The 21,086-nt window shown below is 48.1% G+C and overlaps 2 protein-coding genes across 2 annotated transcripts; one reads left to right on the forward strand and one right to left on the reverse strand.

The window, feature by feature from the left end:
* Positions 1-4,920: 4,920 nt before the first annotated feature.
* On the forward strand, positions 4,921-10,971 carry LOC146178504 (uncharacterized). Its single transcript, XM_084578313.1, has 2 exons — positions 4,921-5,428; positions 9,467-10,971. The coding sequence occupies exons 1-2, from the start codon at positions 5,144-5,146 to the stop codon at positions 10,427-10,429; spliced, it is 1,248 nt and encodes a 415-aa protein (XP_084434439.1). The 5' UTR covers positions 4,921-5,143; the 3' UTR covers positions 10,430-10,971.
* A 1,544-nt stretch (positions 10,972-12,515) lies between these two features.
* LOC146178505 (uncharacterized) lies at positions 12,516-16,718 on the reverse strand. The gene is made up of 2 exons (XM_084579771.1): positions 16,246-16,718; positions 12,516-13,786 (listed from the first exon to the last, which is right to left on the reverse strand). The coding sequence occupies exons 1-2, from the start codon at positions 16,528-16,530 to the stop codon at positions 12,869-12,871; spliced, it is 1,203 nt and encodes a 400-aa protein (XP_084435897.1). The 5' UTR covers positions 16,531-16,718; the 3' UTR covers positions 12,516-12,868.
* Between the last annotated feature and the right edge of the window lie 4,368 nt (positions 16,719-21,086).

Below are 21,086 nucleotides of genomic sequence, written 5' to 3' on the forward strand. Positions count from 1 at the left end.
AAACAATGTTATTGGCTTTGCCGTCGCGCTTGATGTTGCGCTCCCACTCTTGCCTCTTCCCTGCGTCTTTCGGTGTCCTGAAGAGAGAACATTCCACCTTGGTCGAGCTCTACCCGCTCTTGCACCCGGGCAAGAAACACGTGCTATCACGCTTACCCCGTCTTCTGGACATGACGCGATCACACATCCATAAAAAAGGCACACTTGTACACATGCTAGCTAATTTGCGCGCATTCCGGCTCGCGAGCGAAAAGAAGTGCACGTGGTGCACGAGCCTTGCCACGGCACCAACGGATCAGCGCGGCGCAGACTCGCAGTACGGCACAACCGCCACAGCACCACGTACACAATGCGACCACGCTCCGAATGCGTGCAGCGCCCCCTGCGCTTTCATCCGGGAAGCGGCCAACCGGTTCCATAGGGAACCCCGCTCGGACGGCAGACTAGCAAATACTTCTAGGGACTCTATCAGTACTTTCCCTGCTTGCCGACTTCTCGAGGCAGGCGGGTGACCTTTTGTAAAAAAAAAATGAAAGATGGCTTAGCCTTGCTATGCCTGGATATACGTAGCAAAAAGCAGTGACTACCTCGGAATCAGAAGAAGTTAATTTCTCCAGTCTTCTGCGCCTTTCGCCAGCAGCAAAACTCTCCTTGCCTTCCTTGTCGAGCGCGTCTTTCACCGGCGTTCTATAATTCGTTTACAGAAAAGGCAAGGCACAGCATCTGTCACTCGCGGAAGGCAGGAAGTGCCGCCCGGCGGCGTTGGAGCCCACTCGTTCTCTCTTGATCCTCATAGCTAGATGGGTGACGTCACATCCTTGACGAAACCCTAATTGAGTGACGAGTGAGTGAGTCAGAAGACTTTATTTACACCGACATGGACCTCGGGGCAGGGGCTTAGTCAGGGGGAGGGTCTCCTTGCCGGCTCTCCTGCGCCGTGGCCGCAGAGAAGGTCTTGGAGTAAGCCTCCTCCGCCAGGCTTAGGACGATCTTTTTTTCATCCGAATTTGAGCTGCGGATGTAGGACTCGCAGGTAATTCGATCAAGGGGATCAGTTTCTTTAGCTCCTGGAGGATCGGGGCATTGCCAGATTAGATGATTTTGACTCAGAGGTACATTGCAGAGATTGCAAGCCTCTGGGTCCCCTGTCAACTCATTATGCAGAGTAACATAAGGAAAGAAACGATTAGCCCGAATTTTTCGCCAGGCCCTGCATTCTTAGGGTATTTGGAACCTATCTGGTGGTGGATAGATCCTTATGTTTAGACTGGGAGTCTCACAGAGCTCCTTGTAGGTGATGAGGGGGTCTTTGTCACCGGGTAGCGGGGTCTCTGTGGCCGCTCGGGTGTATACATCTCGAGCGAGGCGATGGGCAGCCTCATTGACTGGTAGATCCTCGTGAGGTAGAACCCAGATGACAAACCTCCCGGTTTAGCGGGTGCTTTCTCAGTAGACTGGCCGCCTGCTTGGAAATTAGGCCTTTGCCGAAGTTCCTAACAGCCGTCTTATTATGTGAAAGCATAGTTTTGGCTTCAGTGCCTGTACATGCTAGCGCTATCGCAGCCTCTTCAGCTATTAAAGCGTTACGCGTATTAATAGATCATTTTACTTTCTGGGAGTGGTTCCCATCTACCACTGCTATGACCGTGGTCCCTTCTAGCCCGCAGGCAGCATCGCAATAGGCTGATTCCTCAGGAGGGCCGTTTATTAGTTTGCTTTGACTAAATTTTGCTCTGTGTTGTCTTCGTTCGTTGTCATGAATCGGATCCACATTCTTAGGGATCGGTGCAATTTTGAATAGTTTCCGCGTCTCAAGCTCCGGGAGTTCAGCGACATTGAGGGGCTCCCCTGACTGAAGCTGTAGTTCTTGTAGTGTTCTTCGGCCAAATACAGTGGAGTTGAGCCGCCAAATCTGGGCCTCCCTGACCGCTTTAGCAATCTCTTCCCAGGTATTATGCATTCCCATAGCTAGAAGCTTCTCAGCCGATGAGTTGGGGGGGGGGATGCCTAAAGCCCTTTTGAATGACATTCTGATCATTTTTTCTAACTTCTCTACTTCACCAAGATTGAGATTGAGAAAGGGGTTGGCATAAGCTATCCTGCTGATTACAAAGCCACGAAGCAGTTTTATTAGGCAGTGTTCTTAGAGGCATTTGTCCCCGCACCATAGAACATTCCACTTGTCTACTGTAAGGATGATAGCGAGATTCCGCGAGTGTCAGATGCAGCGATTGGCGCGCAATTTGAAAGTATGCAAAGATTAGAACAGTTAAGTCACTCAATGGCAGCCAGCAGTGAAGATCGCCATTGAATGACTTAACTAGCTACCTGACGCACGTGGATTTAACGTGTGCTGTGCACGTGACATACTTGGGCGAGGGAGAGAATGGCTCGCGTGAAAGAAAAGGGCAAATATCAAAGCTCCTCTCTAGTAGTCAAGATAGAGGCAGAACAATCGAAAACCTTAAACCTAGCATTCTTCTAGCTGGCTTAACACGTGCTACCGACTGGTTCAAAATAGAAAATTAAAAGGACTTATCGGCTTCTCTGTACGATACGTCAGATTTGCAGTTGACTCCGGCTACCTAAGTTACGCGACTTAGTCGAATGACTGACCTGCCTATGCTAAAGCATTGAGTCCTGCTGTAGATAGCGCCGTCAACACTACACATTCATTCTGGCCGCAGCTGAAACCACCAACCATGCAGATCCCCAGCCGCACTTCCATCTCATTATTCTTAACTCCGTTTTTTGCTTTTGTACGTATTTTTAATTTTTCCGTGTTTGTATGCTTTGCGTTTCATTTTTCTGTGTTAAACTGGGGCTATTTTCCCATTTCGCCGCCTCGTGTGACAATCATACCGCGATACAGTATGTAATAACTTACCTCCGGTCCTTACACTTCACATCAGGTTAACGCCCGAAAAAACTCATACCAAGAGGCGACTTCAATCGAACAGGTGCCCAATGGACAAACTTAGGAATCGGAACGAATAAAACTTACTAACTGTGAAAAGCTGGATATAATGTTTAGGGTTTGGCTCTCTCAAGCAGTGAATTGTGATCGAACGCGTATCAAAAGACAACCTATTTCAATGCTAGATCTAGCTTTGCAATTACAGTTTTCCCCGACTCGAGATTGGTGAGGGAAGCAGAATTTGGGATCACGAATTACTTTTCTCGCTTTAGCTCGCCTTCGCCACAACGCTGATCCTAATGACAGTCCTCTTCAATCACTATCAAGGACTATAGCAAGGCAGAAGATGTAGGCATCATGGATCCCCTAGAAGCAATTTTTGATACTTTTTCTTGTGAAGATTTTGTGTCTAAAACTGGGCTTACAATAAAAAAGAGCGATAACACAGTACCGGAAGAAACGTATGCCCACAGGAATAAAAAAAAAAAAAAAACGAGAACGGAAAACCCGAGTATTACATTCACCTCAAACGAAGACTGCATTGAATGCCTGAAGAGAAAGGAAATCGCGCTACGATTTGTCCATTTGCGAGCAAGCCAAAACCGGAAATCAGAACCGTGCGGGAAACGATTTTTTTGACAACCTTATCTAATTTTATCACTTGCATCCAGGAAAGTTTTGGCGATATTTATCGAACCCTGAAGCCCATGTATCGCAAATGGAAATAGACGGTACACGGTACACGTACACGGTACACGTTTGCGGCTTTATCTAGATGTTTCCTCGCCGCCTTTCAATTGAACATCGACGGATGCAACCAGCATTCGTAGATTGACGACCGCCGAGCATGCTCTTGCAATCGCGGTCGCCGATGCTTATTTATATTTGGACGCAGGTCAGCCCAAATAAACAGTTTATTCCAGTCAATTTCGAGCCTCCTCGTTTGTCACCAATGACATTGTCACCACCACTTGACATCTTGTGGAAGTGCTGAAATCCGTCAACGTGGAATACTCTCGAATATGCCGGATGAACAGAAACCACCCTGGTTTTCGTGCAGCCCCGGAAGCCCCCCATCTTCCAAGGACTGCCCACCGAAGATGCAGAAGACTCAATGGCCCTCTCCGACCGCGTAGCAGGGTTCAATGGCTGGAACGACGCTGCAAGCAAAAGCCTGCACCAGTTTCTGGCAGAAAAAAGATTTTGCATGACTTTTTATAGTATGCCTTATGGCAAGTAGCGAAATAAAAAACAAGAAACTAAGGCAAGTCTAATTTGCTCTTGAAGGTTCTGCCAGAGTTTGGTTGGAAGATCATGAGACCTCTTTGAAGGATTGGGAGACATTCAAGACTTAGTTTTTGACGGCCTTTGCAAGTGTCTTAGTTAGTTCCGGCAACACAACGACCTGCGTCTAGTTTGACACGTTAGAAAGTGCGTTCATGTTGTGTGCCGCTTCCAAATGGCAAGACGAAGACGTGACGATGTAACGAAGTCACCACTGAACCACCATTATGCCGCACGCAAACCCATTGCGTTCTGGAAGGTTCCACCCAGCATACAGAGCAAAAGAGGCCGCTGAAAAATAAGATGCGCTATAATTACTGCGTAATAGGTATACCACGTGCTTTTTATGAAGTTAAAAAGCTTAATCTCATCAACATGAGAACGTGAAAAGATTATTTTATTTTTGTATTTTACTTAATGGTTCCAATATTTACAAGTCATTCGTTGCAAACATGCTCTTCCAAGCGATTGGTGTCACTGGCAATGGGTTTCTGTCCCGTTTTGTTCCAAGTAATGCGACCTGGGATGGGCCTTGGCGACGTAGGCCAGCGTTCAAGCTTCCGGCGGCGGGACGCGCCTATGCGCATGTGCGCACATGACGCAGACGAACGAGTGCAAGTGCACCCGAAAATAGGAGGGCGGGGGGGGGGGGGGGGGGGGGGCGATGAAGTTCGCAACTTGCGCAACTCAGGACGGTCCTGACGCCGCAGAAGTGGTGGTGGTTTGCAGCAGCTCCTGTGACCTGACGTCTGCAGTATCGCACTTTTACCGTCGTTTTCTGGATAGAGGGCGCATACTGCTGTAGCTGCGCTCTCGTGCACATAACACGCCCACGCATTGATAGCTCGCTCTTTTCTGCCGCCATCGTCAGGCGATCAAGCACAGGTGAAGGTGATTTCCTCCCATCTGTTCGGCGTAGCCAGGACTCTAATTTCACCAGACATGGAGGACAGAAGCTACCGCCTCAGCGGCTTTGCAAGCGGCGTTGACTGGAGGCTTGTCACCTTCAAGGAACCATTGCCGCCTGCGAGTGTCTGCAATTTCTGTGGCCTTGTTCCCAGCAGTGTGGCATCACTCCCCTGTGGTCATTTCTTATGCTTGGCTTGCGTGGAAAGCTGCGCTGGCGACGACGGTCACTGTAGCTGCACCTTAGACGGGGCGCCGTTCGAAAAGGACAAGGACGTCTCCTGGAAACCGACTTCCCGGGACGACCTAGCCAAACTGAAGGTATGCTTCCGAAAAGACTTTCGTACCTTTGCTGCAAAATAGTTAACGGGCAGCGTTCCAGTTGGCGTCACTTAATCCTATTGCTACCCTAATAGCAGTGTTGCAGTATCGGGCGTGCCTGTCTTTCCGGCTGGCGTCACGCGGCCTACACAGCTGCCATTTAACATGTCAAATGTTGTTAAGCGATGAGTAGTAAGGCGTCACTTAATCCTATTGCTACCCTACTAGCAGTGTCGCAGTATCGGGCGTGCCTGTCTTTCCGGCTGGCGTCACGAGACCTGCACAGCTGCCATTTAACATGTCAAATGTTGTTAAGCGATGAGTAGTAATTTCTTGCCTTTAACATTTAAAGGGGAACAAGCTTACTTTGCGCGTAGTTTCCTTGAATATTTATTGTTTAGTAGTAGCCTTCGTCGATTGCAGTGGGTGAAAGAGAGCGCACGGCTGTAGGCCTCTGCAGCTTTGAGAAAAATTGTTGTGGTTTAGCTCTGGTTAACTCTAGTTGAATTCCGAAAGCCACAGCGGAAGCTTGTTTTGTCTGCTACATTATTCCCCTATCACGCTTTATCATTGTAAGGTGCTACATTATTGGGGACACTTAAGCTCATCCTTTAAGGGTATATGACACGAGAGCGTAAGCTACCAACCCACATATAAAGTCACTCAACCAAGCCGTATGGACGTGCCTGCGTGTCGTAGGGGTAACGAGAATGCAAACGGTTCTGATAGGCTGATTCTGATATCGCCCTCCCATGACAGGAGTGACCAGAGTTGGCAGCTCCTGCCCGTGGCATGGGAGTTACGTGAATTCGAATGTCATGCCAGGCTGAGTTTTCTGTGAGGAGACCGTAGCTACGCCCCTTGGCGGCGCTACACCTCTTCACGAGGTATCTGCGGCCTCTCGAGATCAAGTTTTGGCTGCCGCAATATTGCTTTCGCAATAAATAAAAACAAACTTTGGCCTCAGAGTGAATCCTTTTTTAGTAACAAAGTGTCTGGCCTGCGTGTATCTTACCAAATCTGCCGTCCTCCTTTGTGTCATTAGAAAGGTTATGTATTTCTAAACATCTGTCGTTAGGAGGTTAGCATTTCGAGAACCATTAGTCCGTTATATCATTAATATCTGTAGTCAGTTAATAACTGTACCGTAAATTATACGACACTCTTAATGAATAACTTTGTCCCAATGACTCGCGCAAGATCAGACGCAATAGCTGCAACTCATTCCGTAAGATTTGGTCGCCTCATACTGCGCGCAGTTACAGAATGTGGCGTGCCAACCTAATCCCATAAGATGTTACGTAAGAGTGCAATAATTATTTATGCTTCTTTTTTATTTATAGATACGAACAGGTAAACAGAATATCCTGTCTACTTTGTTTCCTTATGTTATACTGTGTTTATTGCGTTTCCTTACTGTATTATCTACAAAAAGGGAGAGGGAGGGATAGAGAAGGCGAGGGGGAGGACATTCGAGCAGTGGCGTCGCTAGGGTCAAACCACAGCCGTAGCGAAGGAGGGCAGCGCCCCCTCTCCCCCCCCCCCCCCATCCATGGGGTACATTCATTCTCAATTCCCCTTTTAAAGCACCGGCCTTGCTACACGTGCCCTTCTAATTATTTTTGTCTAGTCGGCGCGTACTGGTCAGACTTGCCATTCCACTGAGCAGCAGGCATTCCAGGCACAATTTCGTCACCACGCTCTGACCATGTCTGGTCTGGACCAGACCATGTCTGGTCTGGCAACCAGACATGGTGCGATTCGCTGCTGATTAGTGTTGCCAGACATTTTTCTTCCTATTTTTGTTTCCTCCTCTCTTACATGTCGCCTCTTTCCTCTACTCCTCCCCCTGCGAGGTCTGCCTCGCCGTTCTCGCCCGCGTGGATACGCGTAGCTCGGAGCGACCGTCTCTTCTTACGGCGTACATATCGCCAGCGTTCAAATGCGCTGTGTCAATCAGCGGTCGCATGTTTCGTCCAGCAGTTATTTCATCCGCGAAATAAACTTTTTCCTTAATCGACGCAGCGCCTTCCGCGTCTAGGAAACGAGGCGAACAGCGCAATGCAGTGGAAATTAGGCTCCGCAAACGTGGGTACCACTGCCGTATATAATGTGAAGCACATGGAGACATTGGTCCTGTACTACAGCGGACATACGAGTGCAGTATTTTGACTCTACACTTTTCTTGCTCATTTATGTTGAATGAATTGCTTGTGCGCTCGACTATGCAGTCCACGTGAAAAAAGGATTGCCATAGCGCGCCTGTTTTTGGCTATCGTGGCCTCCTGTCCTCGGATAGTGAGTTACAGTTATTGCATCCGCGAAATAAGTGTTCCTTCATCGTCCCAGCGTCTCCCGCCTCTAGGAAACGTGCGAACAGCGCAAAGCAGAGGGCCTAAAAGTGCTTTCTCATCACTATCATTGTCACAAACTATCGGTAACTATATACAAGGAGCCCACCGATATCCCGCGGTATCTCATAGTTTCTGCGAACCCCTCTCGTGAGCTGTTAAAAGCTTTCGCCCCGTCCGCGTGTTGAATCAGCGCGCATATGAATATTCAGTCCACGAGATGCCCTCCCCACCCCCATTTAACGCCCTCATAATGACTACATTTGAGGGCAGATGCATATATATGCGCACAGCACACGGGCGCCTTGCATTTCGCCTCCGTTGAAAAGCGGCTGCCGCGGCCAGGATTCGATCCTGCATTCTCGGGAACAATAGTCATGCGCCCTAACCACTACGCCACCACAGTGGAGTGCATTAGAAACAGCTGTTGGGTGCGTTTCGCGGAAATTACGGTTGGCGTAAGCGCTCGAGAGCCTAAATTTGTCGATTAGTCGGTTACTGTTGCTTACAAATTTGGAACCATCGAAAACAGACGCAGGATGATACAGAAGAGGCACTCAAATAACACCGCTGGGCTTACGGTTGATATATCCAAAGAAAAAAAACGAAAAACATTCACATATTGTCCCTGCGCACGCGTGTGCTCCGGTCAACGTGAACCTGGGCTTCAGTTATGTAAAAGGAGCTTAGTTTTTATTTTTAAACGCCTTCTTTCTCTTTATTCGAAGGATATACTTGCACAGCGAATGTGTGTTCTTTCTGTTGTAAGCCCAGGTGTGTTGTGTGTGTGCATGTCTCCTCTGTCTTATTCTGAGTCTGCTACCTGGTTGCACATTTGTAAGTGTTAAGCTTGGTGCGGTCTCGGCAGAAATAAAGTAGCACAATTTGGAAGCAACAGTATTGCGCATTGGAATCTAGGCAGCAATTATACACATCACGTAAAATTCCTTGCTAACATAGTACTAAGAAACCCACTTCCACATGAACAAAAATCCCATTCGCACACAACGGAACTAATCTGTAATAGCAGATATCGAATTTGGTAATCATTCACCTTATGCGGCGTACACAGGGAAGGAGGTATTTATTGGTGTCGTTGGCATCGCTGTCACACCCCGTTGCCTGTCGTAAATACAGCGATGTATGTCAGTGTGTGGTGTCATGAGGCGTACGTCCAAGTATGATCGTGAGAGCTAGTCCTGACTTGTCATGTCATGCCTTATCATGATTAATTTGGTGGTGATTAACTTGCGGGGATTCCTGTGATTGCGAATCATCGGAGAAGCGGTGTTTCCGGGTTCGATCCCTGGACAAGTGCAAATTTTTTTTACGATGTTTCTGAGAAAGCTGTATAGCCTTCTTTTGCAACCACTTGACTGCGCTTGGGTGGATGTCAATGAGTAATTCCTTAATACAAATCTACTCCAACATGGGAGATTGCCTTAAATATTCAATTAAGTGTATCTTGCCCGTCTATACAAAAAAGAAGTGCATCACCTTTTGTTCATAAACTTTCTATCCGTAGTCCATATACTTCGATGTTTAATCAGATGATCGAATTTGAAACATTTATTAGCATTGAGCGCTATGTGCGCAATATACTAAATGACTTTGAATATATTACTAGCTTTTTTTATTCGCATGAGCCTTTAACATTTAATTGCTGTCTTTGTCTCAAATATCAAAGGTGAGCTGCTGGAACAGAGAGCACGGCTGTGACTTCCTGGGTCCATTGGGAGAGCTTCTCGAGCATTTCGAGCAACTGTGCGATTTCCACGCCGCGTCATGCCCCCGCTGCCAGGACACCATTCCTAGGAAGGAACTGCCCGGACACTACAGCGCGCGATGTTCCACTGGACCATCGCACGAGCGGAGTGTTCAGGAGCCCGCAGTGGAGCCGCAGTCGACCGCAGGGCGGCTAGCCCTGCCCACCGACTTTTACCACCACGTCCTGGCATCGATACAAAGCGGGACGAAGGAACTGGCCGAGGTTCTGGCCGGTCATCACGCCAAACTTAAACAAGGCGAGCGAAGGGACGAGAGTGCCCAAGGCCGCAGCCATATAGCGGAAGCCACACAGAACAGCGGTGATGGTCCTCTAGACGGGGGCCCAGTGCGAGACACCACGGAATCGAGCGGTGCCCTTTTGGCGTCGTCGCACGAAACCACATCGGCCGTCACAGAGACCTCCATAAGGGTGCAACAAAGATTTGAGACACAGCAGGGCACACAAGGTGCGGATGGGAAAGATAGCAATTTCGGAAATGAAGAGCAAATTGTCTGGACCGTAACATATAAACCTGACAAGGATATGTGGTACAGTACAGTAATAGAACCACTCAGATGCCCGGAGTATAGTGAGCTGCGCATGGTGTGCAAAGTTTCAAAGGAAGCACACATGATCGTGGTGTACGCTGAGTCGGCAAAGCCCGAGGAGTGCGAATTAATTTCCGTAACATGTTTACGTTCTGAAGAAGTTGTGAATTCGCCATCCTTTTGGATTAACTCGACTGCATTGACAGAGATACCACTCGCTCTGCCTCGCTTGAAGTACATTTGTAGGGGCTGTCCTCATGTCCAGAGGCATGGACTAGAACGCACGGTTGGCTTTTTGGTTAAAGTGGTGCGGCACCGCACTTCTGTCGTCTGAATAATCTCTCTACATTGTAGTGTGGCGAGGAAGGGTTTTGTTTGCGGCAATCGTTCAAAGAAGGCGCACGCAACCTTCCGGGCTGATGTTCGTATGTACTGTATCTCCCAGCCATTTTTTCGTGTGAAATGTATTTCTCTGAATATATTCCTCCTCTTTTGTTACGAACGCATGCCACAAAAGGACTGAACACGACGAAACAGGCGTTGATGCCGTCGAGTTAACTGCCCGTCTTGCGAACTTCTGTGCTTGCGCGCTGTGCGCCGTTGACAAACTATACATTTGCTATACTCGATTCCACTGCATGTTAACCATAAAAAAAAACGTGTAAATTGCGTTGAACTTACAGTAAAACATGGTAGTGGTTTTGTGCTGATTAATTTTGAATGCAATTAATAAATGTTGTTTATTGCGACGGCGAAGTTGACTGGAACTAAGGCAGCACCCAAAAGGAGGTATTCTAAAGGTGTTATGCCGCAGACTCTATCTATGAATGCAAATAAAGTTTTTTTTTTGGCACCTTATTGAACAGTTCTATGTCATCTTTAAAGCAACAATATTTTTTTAACGTTGGCAAGTTTCCACTATAAGCGAGAAATGTCTGTGCGTTCCAGTTAGAGAGATGTATGAAATTACGAATCAGCTTTTATATTCTTTATGATACGAAGTTTTTTTAATAATGTTGTCGAAGTTATACCGAGCGTCAACCTTTCATTTCACATCAAGAGCGAGTCTCTTCTCGTCGATGATGATGATGCTCAGGGCCATACCCTTTGAAACGGGTCGGCACCAGAACTGGTGCGCAGGCCAAAAGTGAAAGGAGGAAAGAAGAAAAAGAACAAAAAAATTGGAGGACGCTTAAGCTTCGCCTTTAAGAATGGAACGCGATACCGTTCGCACAGTCTACTCATTTGCTTGTCGCGCTTTTTGCTATACTCATTTTTTATTTATTAATCCTTCCGGGACGTAGAAGCGCTGCCAGCCACCTTGCCGAAACGCGCGGGCCTCGAGTTGCAGTCATAGTTCGTCGGCAACATCGTTGTCTATCCGAGCCGGCGGGATGAAGATCTCTGAGGTGATACCCTGTCTATCTTATTCCGTACGCCACACGCATGATGGCGCTACGCGCACGCCATAATGTAAAAGAACGCAGGAAATTGAATTTAAGTCTGCCCATCCCGACAGATTTCCATGTTTTAATTACACACACTGCTTTGGCAAAAAATAGTCTTTACGTGCTAAGAACTGACCACAAATAACATAACAGGCATTGGCGCTACCAACCATTGCACATGCATATTGTAATGACGTCATGGTCTCTGTGTGCGAATATCCGATGATAGGCTACTGTACCATTCACATCTAAAATGTGACCATGGAACCTTTTCGCTATTTATAGCTCGTCCGAATCAAGCTGTCGTTAATTACAGGCAGCCTTTATTACTGCATGGCTATCCAAAATTAATGTGTATTTTCTGAATAGTATACGGAGTTTTCAAATCCTAAAGCGACATCGGATTTAAGGGGCGTCGTAGTTTTTTTCAAGAGAAGGAAAGCGTAGCAGGGGGCGGCAGAAAGTCAGGTGGGCGGATGAGGTTAAGAAGTTCGCAGGGGTCAAGTGGATGCAGCTAGCACAGAACCGGGTTAAGGTATGAGGCCACTTTTCAGAAGAAAAGTTTTAGTACCGAATACAGAGAGAAAATTAGTTATCTATATTTAAAGATTGCCTTTTGTATTCTAATCAGAATGTTTAAATACAAAAAAAAAAACAATTTCATTTTTGTTTTTCGAAAAATTTACTAATAATGCATCCCACGCCAGCAGTCATAAGTCAATAGCTGACCACAAGGAAAATTCCTCTTGCAGTTACGTACATAAAGCCATCAGCTGTGCAATGAACTAAAATAATTGCGATACTATCAATTGTCGTTTTTAATTTACAACATTACCAAAAACAACGGTTTTCAGCAAGGAATGTTTTTAAAACAATGCAACAATAACAATTAATAAATAAAGCACATATCACGAAACCATCTGAAATTTTATTGAAGGCATATCATTTCGCTTAATGAGTACAATCCTTCTGATTGGTCCTAATTAATTGACAGTTGGCAGTGGCGCTGCCAATCGGAAGCAATAGGTGCTGCCTACAGAATCTTAGAGGACGCTGTGTGGTTCGCAATCTCTTCATTAGCAACCTGAGTACCACAGTGCTCATCCCTTCGACTTGCTTCCTGGAACGCAACATCTATAGAAGAAAAGTACATATTTTCACGAAAGGTAACATAGGCATTCAGATATATACGCATCTTTAGGAGTAATGTTAACTTTTAAAGGAAAATCAATACCGAATGGCTCGAAAAGACTGCAGATGCCGTGTCTTCTCTCTCTATATGATTACGAAAATTGGCGAGAAGTAGCTCCTCTGCCGTAGAGAAGTTATGATGACGGATCACAGCGTTTCATGGTGATTAGGAAGTCAAACTGACAGTTATTACCTACTTCTTTGGCATGGCCACTTGAACAAGTCTTGAAAAGCAAAGGATGCTGAGCACGCGGGTCATACTCATATGCATTGCTTTCGAGCCAGTATGAAGCGCCGATTGCCGCGTCAGAATGGAGCATCTTAACTGACGCCACCTTCCAATAATTTGGATATTCGGACTCTCCATACACATCGATGACGTCATGAGCAGGAGAGATCCTGCACACCAAATGCACGCTACACGCACGACCGGGGACCGCGTGATACTGCGCAAATAGCTCGCGAATCGTCTGTAGGCGTTGTGAGTCTGCTAATACGGTCCAGAGTATCACCTTCTCAATGGCAGCATCGCTGCTGCCGATACATGATGCTGTGGCATCTTGCCTCTCGCTCGGCGCAGCACCTACAGTTTGGACGCTCAGCATAGCTTGCCGTACATTGTCGAGGAATTCCGAATGCTTCCCCAGCACTGTTTTGAGCTTGGCAGAGGCTGCGGTCACAGTCGAGACATTTTCTAGCAGTGTTCCCAATATATCAGTGCATGTAACGTTCATATTATTTTCGACACTGGAGCTAAGGCCGCCCAGCACCTCTGCTAGTTCATTCACTCGGCTCTGTATCGATGTCAGGACTTTGTGGCAGGACTTGAAGGACGACTCAAGTGGTGGCACGATTGAGTTCAGTGATGACAGGGGCTTCTGGACATCCGAGCATTTCGCTCTGTAGTGTGCCGGAAGGTCCTTCCAGAGAAGTGCGTCCTGGCAGCGAGGACATGACGCTGTGTGGAAGCTACAGGTTTTTTCGAAGTGCTCCAGCAGTTCTCCCAGCGGGCCCACGAAGTTGCAGCCTTGCTCGCTGTTCCAGCAACAGACCTGTGTACATTGGAATACAATTTCAGAAGAAAATTTTTAACAGTTTTTAGCGAAAAATCTAGGAGCACGGGAAGGGTTACAGTACACTGTATCACAGAAGACCAGAAGGCACCGGATAACCCCTGTTTCATAAAAATCACGGGCAAGACATCTTCAGCAGTCAACTTGCATCTCCATTTCACAAGTATGCGGACAGTCAAATATATATATAAATCCTCGTTTCATAAAAATCACAGGCAAGACATCTTCAGCAGTCAACTTGCATCTCCATTTCAGAAGGATGCGGACAGTCAAGCGCACAGTGCCCATTTAGGAGCTCACTGAGTGCACAAATCGTAGCACTGTAACATTACTGCCTGCAATAAGTGTCATGCGCTTCGTTCCTACCTTACCGCGAATAAATGTTAGTAGCTACAACGGTACAGTTTTATCATTTTATTCACTAATCCTTTTTTTTTTTAGAAATCGTTAACTTTAATTGAGAAACTTGGACCGAAATTTGAATCCGAAATCATGACGACGCTTAAACTTCACTTTAAAAGAGCAAGAGTGACAGTGCCTTTAACACTGTCTTTTGTTTCAGCAAGCATTCAAAGGTTTTTTAGTTTGCTATCTGTAAGTTGTGAAGATTATTATTATTATTGTGCTAACGGTACACATCCTAAAGGTAGGTTAGTAAGACGGACATATCAAAACGCGTTCCGTAGTTGCCCTCCCCTCTAACGCGCTTTGAACCAACGAACCTTCGTGGCCTGTCGTTCGGATTTCTAGATTTTGATTGCGCATTATTCGGTAGGGACACAATCACGCTTATAAAGGAAAAACATACGTCAATCGTTCTATCCTCATACGCGATCCTGCTTCGGGAGCTCAAAACTGCGCATTCGCTGGAGGAGATAACTAAACTAGGGATTGCACAGCGTAGCTGTGCAATTAAGAAGACAAAGGTTTACTTGGAGAGATGTCCCCGCCTGCACGGAAAGTCGCCATGCATTTCCTGGCTCTTCGTATCGGGGAGAGAGGAAACTGCCGCAAAAATGGCATGCCTCGGCTTCTCGTCAGTGACCTAGGTCTTTAAGAAACCCCTCATCGTTAAAGGTAGATAGGTCATTGATTTCGGATGTCAGCTCCGCAGCAGCGAACTCCCCTGACCGCTGTCAGCAGGAACCAAAGGGCAAGGCGGCATGTTTTGTGCCTTTGTAGGGAACGCGTCCTAAAGGCGCCGAAAACAGACACCACGGCGCCGACAGCATCGCCTAAAACGTCTGTCCCCATAGAGTTGAATAGGCCCCTTTCAAGTGAGAAGTCACAAATGAAAAGGAAGCTCCCCAACCAGCGCCCGGAGCACTCGTCGCTGTGTACACGCGTATCAATTCTCATCGAGAAGGCTGGACCCTTCAATATCTGAACGACATGGAAGAGACATGTGCCGCCTCAAGTCCTTCAAAATACCTGTCGCTTGCCTCTGCCTTCGAGTACCGAATTCGCGTTCGTTTTTTTTTTTTTTTTTTTTTTTTTTTTCTGAGCCTGCAAACAAGCGCTCTTTGAAAACAATGTCCGCGGCGATCAATTAATCATAATTTCTCACTTTCGAAAGCACTGATTAAAAGCGTGCCTCCAGCCACCCTCTATGTCAGCCGGGGCACAGAAATAAAGCAAAATAAGAAACACCACTGGCAAAGAGCGCCGGCTTTGAGCGCGCAGACGCGCGACCATCCCCCCTCGTCCTCACTCTCCTTCTCCCGCTCCGCGTGCACGCAACAGACTAGGGGGTGTTGCGTGCACGCGGAGCGGGAGAAGGAGAGTGAGGACGAGGGGGGACTAGGGGGTGTTGGTGCACGTGCGGCTGCCTGTAGCACGCGCTCCCGAGCGAGCGGGCTGCGCAGACTCCGCAGACAGCCGCGCGCAGCGCGGGCGCGGATGCGCGTAGGTTTTGTAGTTCCTCTCCGCTCCACTGGAAACCGAGCGCTGGCGTCGCGGAGCAAACTCCAGCTTTAGTTCCCTATTCACGAAAAGAATATATAATTTACGTAATAGTGGTGAAGTCACTAGGGTTACTAGTCAATATGACAAACTAATGGTTCTCGAAATGCTAGCCTTCTAACTGCGGGTGTTTAGAAATACATGATCATTCTATTGACATGAAGAAAGATAGCAGATTTCTTTTTTCTGTTCCTTAATTTGCTCACATCCTTTGTTTGATTACCCGTTCAAAAGGGTATGGCGCCATCGCCACACAGGTAATAAACTTTATAGTGGCTGTAAGGGATGAACACCAAGGCCAAATTGCCTTTCTTTTTTTTTTTCAAAGCTTGAGGCCTACAGCCGTGCACAATCTTTTAAACTCTGTAATCAACAAATACCACTACCTAATTAAAAGTAAAAAAAATATCAATGATTATTCAATATTTGGCCTATTAAATATTTTGCAGCAACGATATGGACGGTCGGAGGCGTACCTTCTGTTTGGCTAGGTGGTCACGAGAAGTCGATATCCAGGAGACGTCCGTGTCCGGTTCAAATGGCTCCCCGTCTAAGGCGCAGGTACAATAGCCGTTGTCCCCAGCGCTGCTTTCGACGCAAGTCGAGCACAAGACGTGCCCACAGGGGAGCCAGGCCATTCTGTTCGGAACAAAGCCACAGAAATTGCAGACCCGCGCAGGCGGAAGTGGTTCCTTGAAGGTAACAGGCCTCCAGTCGACGCCGCTTGCAAAGCCGCAGAGGCGGTAGCTTTTGTCCGCCATGTCTGATTGCAGCTCTGGGTGCGTCGAGCAGATGAGAGGAAATCACCTCGACTTGTGCTTCGTCGCCTGATGATAGCAGCGAACAAGAGCGAACTATTAATGCGTGGTTGTGTCACAGGCACGCGAGCACAGCGACAGCAGTATGCGCGCTCCAGCCACAAAACGACGGCGAAAAACAGACGCCAAACAACACGTCACAGGAGCTGCAGCAAGCCACCACTGCGGCGGTCGTCCCAAGTTCCCAACTTCATCGCACTCCCTTTCCAACTTCCCCTTCCCCTCTTTTTTTCTTCGCGTGCACTTGGACTCGTCTAGCTTTCGCTCGTCTGCACGGCTAGGTTGCTTGGATCGGTTCGCGGAAGTGAGCCTCGGAGGAGAGTAGTCGTCCCTCTCTTCGGTTGTACTGTACTAGTGTCGCCCTTCGCGAGGCTACTTTCCGGCCTAGGCAGGTCTTGGCGCCAAAGGGATGTATTTCGGCCACAGTGTCGTCGCGAGGGGGGAGGGGGGTGTCCGCACCGGGTGCAGCTGGGCAGTGGGAGGAAGGAAGGGGTGGGGTCCGAAATGAATTGTTGTTTAAAGAGGCGAAAAGGCTCGCATTGGTGCCGCTGAGACACTGACTGGCAAGTGTGATATTTTCACAGAACGAATTATTCTGTTGTGAGGAGTGCTTGAAAACACATGCATTAATTTATGCCAGAGACTCCACGCCATTTCAACGTTGGACCGGGCCTGTGTAATTGCGCGTACCCTGGAAACACCAGCATTAACTCGATACCTATCGGACAGGGGCGTAGCTAGGGGGAGGGGGGATAGGCTAAGGGGTCTCCAGCCCCCCCCCCCCCCCCCCCCTTCTCCGAAATGCTTTCGTATTGTCATGCACCGCCGATCAAAACAACCACCAACGCTGGAAAGAATTCTGGATTTTGTCTACAGTATCATTTTCCGGTTCTAAAAGACATTTCTGCACGAACATTACGAACTTGGGCTACATTTCGTAGCAATGCACATCCAGCTGGAGTCGCTAAACCAAGGAGCCACTTCCGAGCACTAAGTTTCAAGGGCGTTTGGATGACGAGCGGACTCATTGGGACAACTCGTGGCGGCCGCGGAGGGGGTGGACCAAACATGCGAATCCTCACCGTGCTGTATCAGCTCTTTATGGTACTCCCACGCCATTCTCCCTGTACACTACACTCCCTCCGTGGTTGCCCTTTATGTTTGTGGTTGTTTTTTCGTTTTCGCGTTTTCGGCGCCGATCACCCCCCCCCCCCCACCCCCCTTTCCCTTTCGGGACGGAAACGAGCTGCCCTTTCATACCTTAATCCCCCTCGGTGCCCGCGGTGGCGACAACGGAAACCTGTTTTTTCGTTGAAAGTTCGGAGGCGCGTCGCCGGTCAGTACTGACCCTGCTTGCCGACTTCTCGAGGCAGGCGGGTGACCTTTTGTAAAAAAAAAAAATTAAAGATGGCTTTGCTCTGCATGCCTGGATATACGTAGCGAAAAGCAGTGACTACCTCGGAATCAGAAGAAGTTAATTTCTCCAGTCTTCTGCGCCTTTCGCCAGCAGCAAAACTCTCCTTGGCTTCCTTTTCGAGCGCGTCTTTCACCGGCGTTCTATAATCCGTTTACAGGAAAGGAAAGCCGCAGCTTCTGTCACTCGCGGAAGGCAGGAAGTGCCGCCCGGCGGCGTTGGAGCCCACTCGTTCTCTCTTGATCCTCATAGCTAGATGGGTGACGTCACATCCTTGACGTAACCCTTATTGAGTGAGTGAGTGAGTGAGTGAGTGAGTGAGTGAGTGAGTGAGTGAGTGAGTGAGTGAGTGAGTGAGTGAGTGAGTGAGTGAGTGAGTGAGTGAGTGAGTGAGTGAGTGAGTGAGTGAGTGAGTGAGTGAGAAGACTTTGGGTGCGTTTTAATACCCCCTCGTAGACGTCTACTTAGACGGCTACGCGAACAGCCGCCATCTTGGGACGCGTTCCAATTCTCACGAAGCAGTCTCGCGAAGACGGCTTCACCGAAGTCAACGTCGATGCAGACTACTTTGCTGTCTAAACTTGGCGGACAGAGCGCAGTTCGTGCTGAGCGAGTCGTGCGTGCGGTGATTGCAGTAGCTGTACGGTGGTCGTGCTCTTTGCGAACTCCGGAGTATGCATATGAACGATCTTTCAAACCTGAGTTGTTACGTCAATGTATGCGCTAGCTAGAGGCTAATTAGCTGTCTTTATGGTCGTGAGATTCATAGCACTGCAGATTCTTGTACCGCGCTCTGAGACGAAAGCGTGCGTTGGATGCTGTTGGTCTTCTTTTTTAACTTGACGACGAGTTTCTTCAGTCTTGTTGTTATCGACGAACTCGTCGCTTTCTGGGCACCTCGCTGGGGGTCAGGACGGCTGCTGTACGGCGCACGTGTGTGTTTCTATCTTGCTGTAGTAACCGTGTCAAACTCTTCCGCGGATTTTCAGTTAATCCGGGAAGAACGAACTCGCCTGACGATGCCGACTTGTTGCGCATTGAATTTTTTGTGCCTGTACATTATTAAAACGAGTTGTTTTTGGTTTCCTCGTCTAGTGACTACAGACAACAGCTGTAACGGCATGAATTTTTTCGTTTGCTGTAGCCGGTTATTACCTTTCGTCTGTAATCCCCTCAAGTTTACAGTATTTTGCATGTTTTCATTATTACAGCTGTGTGAATGATACATCTGAGAAGCATGTACACTTCAGCATCAGTAATAAAAAAGGAAAAACGGAGTAACGTTCTCTTCCGTCAATTCGTGAGCGGGCTCATTGCGTGAGAAGTCGGTCGGCTACAAGTTAACCTATTAATAGTTTATCTACGTTGTGGCGATTACAAATGTAGTGTTGCTGCAAAAAATTGGCAAACTGTTAAAAACGTGATTTTCACCTGTATTGTCATAAATCTTTAAAGAAAACAGCGTTATTATAATTATTCAAACGTTTTAGTTCAACCTTTATGCCGCGAGGTGACGCCAGACGTAGACAGGTAGACGCGTTCCAAACGCGAACCTGTAGACGTCTACGTAGACGTCTACGAAGCAGTCTTGCTAGACGTGTAAGAATTGGAACGCACCCTTTATTTACACCGACATGGATCTCGGGGCAGGGACTCAGCCAGGGGCAGGGTCTCCTTGCCGGCTTTCCTGCGCCGTGGCTGCAGAGAAGGTCTTGGAGTAAGCCTCCTCCGCCAGGCGTAGGACGATCTTTTTTTCATCCACATTTGGGCTGCGGATGTAGGACTTCCAGGTAATTTGATCAAGGGGATCAGTTTCTTTAGCTCCTGGAGAATCGGGGCATTGCCAGATTAGATGATTTTGACTCAGAGGTACGTTGCAGAGACTGCAAGCCTCTGGGTCCCCTGTCAACTCATGCACAGAAACGATAGGACTGAATGTTTCGCCAGTTCCTGCATTCTTAGGGTATTCGGAACCTATCTGGTGGTGGATAGATCCTTATGTTTAGACTGGGAGTCTCAGAGAGCTCCTTGTAGGTGATGAGGGGGTCTTTGTCACCGGGTAGCGGGGTCTCTGTGGCCGCTCGGGTGTATACATTTCGAGCGAGGCGATGGGCAGCTTCATTGACTGGTAGATCCTCGTGAGGTGGAACCCAGATGACAAACCTCCCGGTTTAGCGGGTGCTTTCTCAGTAGACTGGCCCCCTGCTTGGAAATTAGGCCTTCGCCGAAGTTCCTAACAACCGTCTTACTATCCGAAACGATAGTTTTGGCTTTAGAACCTGTATAGTCGTGAGCCGCCTTGTCTAGAGCGCGCCGACAGGGCACTGTGGAGCAAGTCAGCGACATCTAACGTTAGGCTCTGGGTTAGAGCTATGCGTCCCATGCGCATGCGCTGCAAATCGGAAGGATGCCTGCTCATCACTTCAACATCCAACCCCTGCCTTGCGAACACTTTTCTTGCCGCTAGGGTCGTATTGACTGCATTTGTGATAGGGTGCCTCGATGCGCGCCCGCTCTCCGCATCGAGGCACCATAATTTGTGAGATTGTTACGGTCCCCAGAGCGTTGCGATGACGCCGTGTTTCTCGAGTGCAACGAGACGGCCAGGCAAGCAAGCGCGACTGATAGCGGAATAATGCGCGTTCCTGCATACGCACCACTCATCGTCGCTGTACCTCATCGTGGAGGAAATCAAGTTCCTATATCTATAGCGATGCAAAATGCTGTGTCCCTTATAGCTTATAACTCGGCACAAAGACACGCCATCAAACGAGACGAATGAAACCTGCGTGGTCGTAACCGTATACGGACAGGAAGAAAACAAACACCTAACAGCCAACTAGGCCCAATTCTCGCACTATTTGCTATGATGTTTGAAGCGCGCGATTATCCGCTATCACTTTCAATTGCTTTTGAACCTAGCGATAACCCGATATCACATTCCACTTGCCTAGCCGCTTCGTGATTCGCGCGAAACACGTTGGTTTACAGACCGCTGTTACATATCATTAAGCGCGTACCTGGCGGCATGAAGCGCAAGCACTGGATTGAAATGAGGCCGGGAACCCACAAGCAGGCACTGCTT

Source organism: Amblyomma maculatum, chromosome 9 (genome assembly GCF_055883805.1).
Source record: "Amblyomma maculatum isolate TAMU_Amacu chromosome 9, ASM5588380v1, whole genome shotgun sequence".
In the NCBI taxonomy this organism is placed as follows: Eukaryota; Metazoa; Arthropoda; class Arachnida; order Ixodida; family Ixodidae; genus Amblyomma; species Amblyomma maculatum.

What these genes read in the sequence shown, in the direction of transcription:
- LOC146178505 (XM_084579771.1), bottom strand. Translation starts at nt 16,530, where the DNA reads ATGGCGGACAAAAGCTACCGCCTCTGCGGCTTTGCAAGCGGCGTCGAC. An exon ending in ACCACCTAGCCAAACAGAAG is followed by an intron (nt 13,787 to 16,245) that starts GTACGCCTCCGA and finishes CAATGTACACAG; the next exon opens with GTCTGTTGCTGGAACAGCGA.
- LOC146178504 (XM_084578313.1), top strand. Translation starts at nt 5,144, where the DNA reads ATGGAGGACAGAAGCTACCGCCTCAGCGGCTTTGCAAGCGGCGTTGAC. An exon ending in ACGACCTAGCCAAACTGAAG is followed by an intron (nt 5,429 to 9,466) that starts GTATGCTTCCGA and finishes CAAATATCAAAG; the next exon opens with GTGAGCTGCTGGAACAGAGA.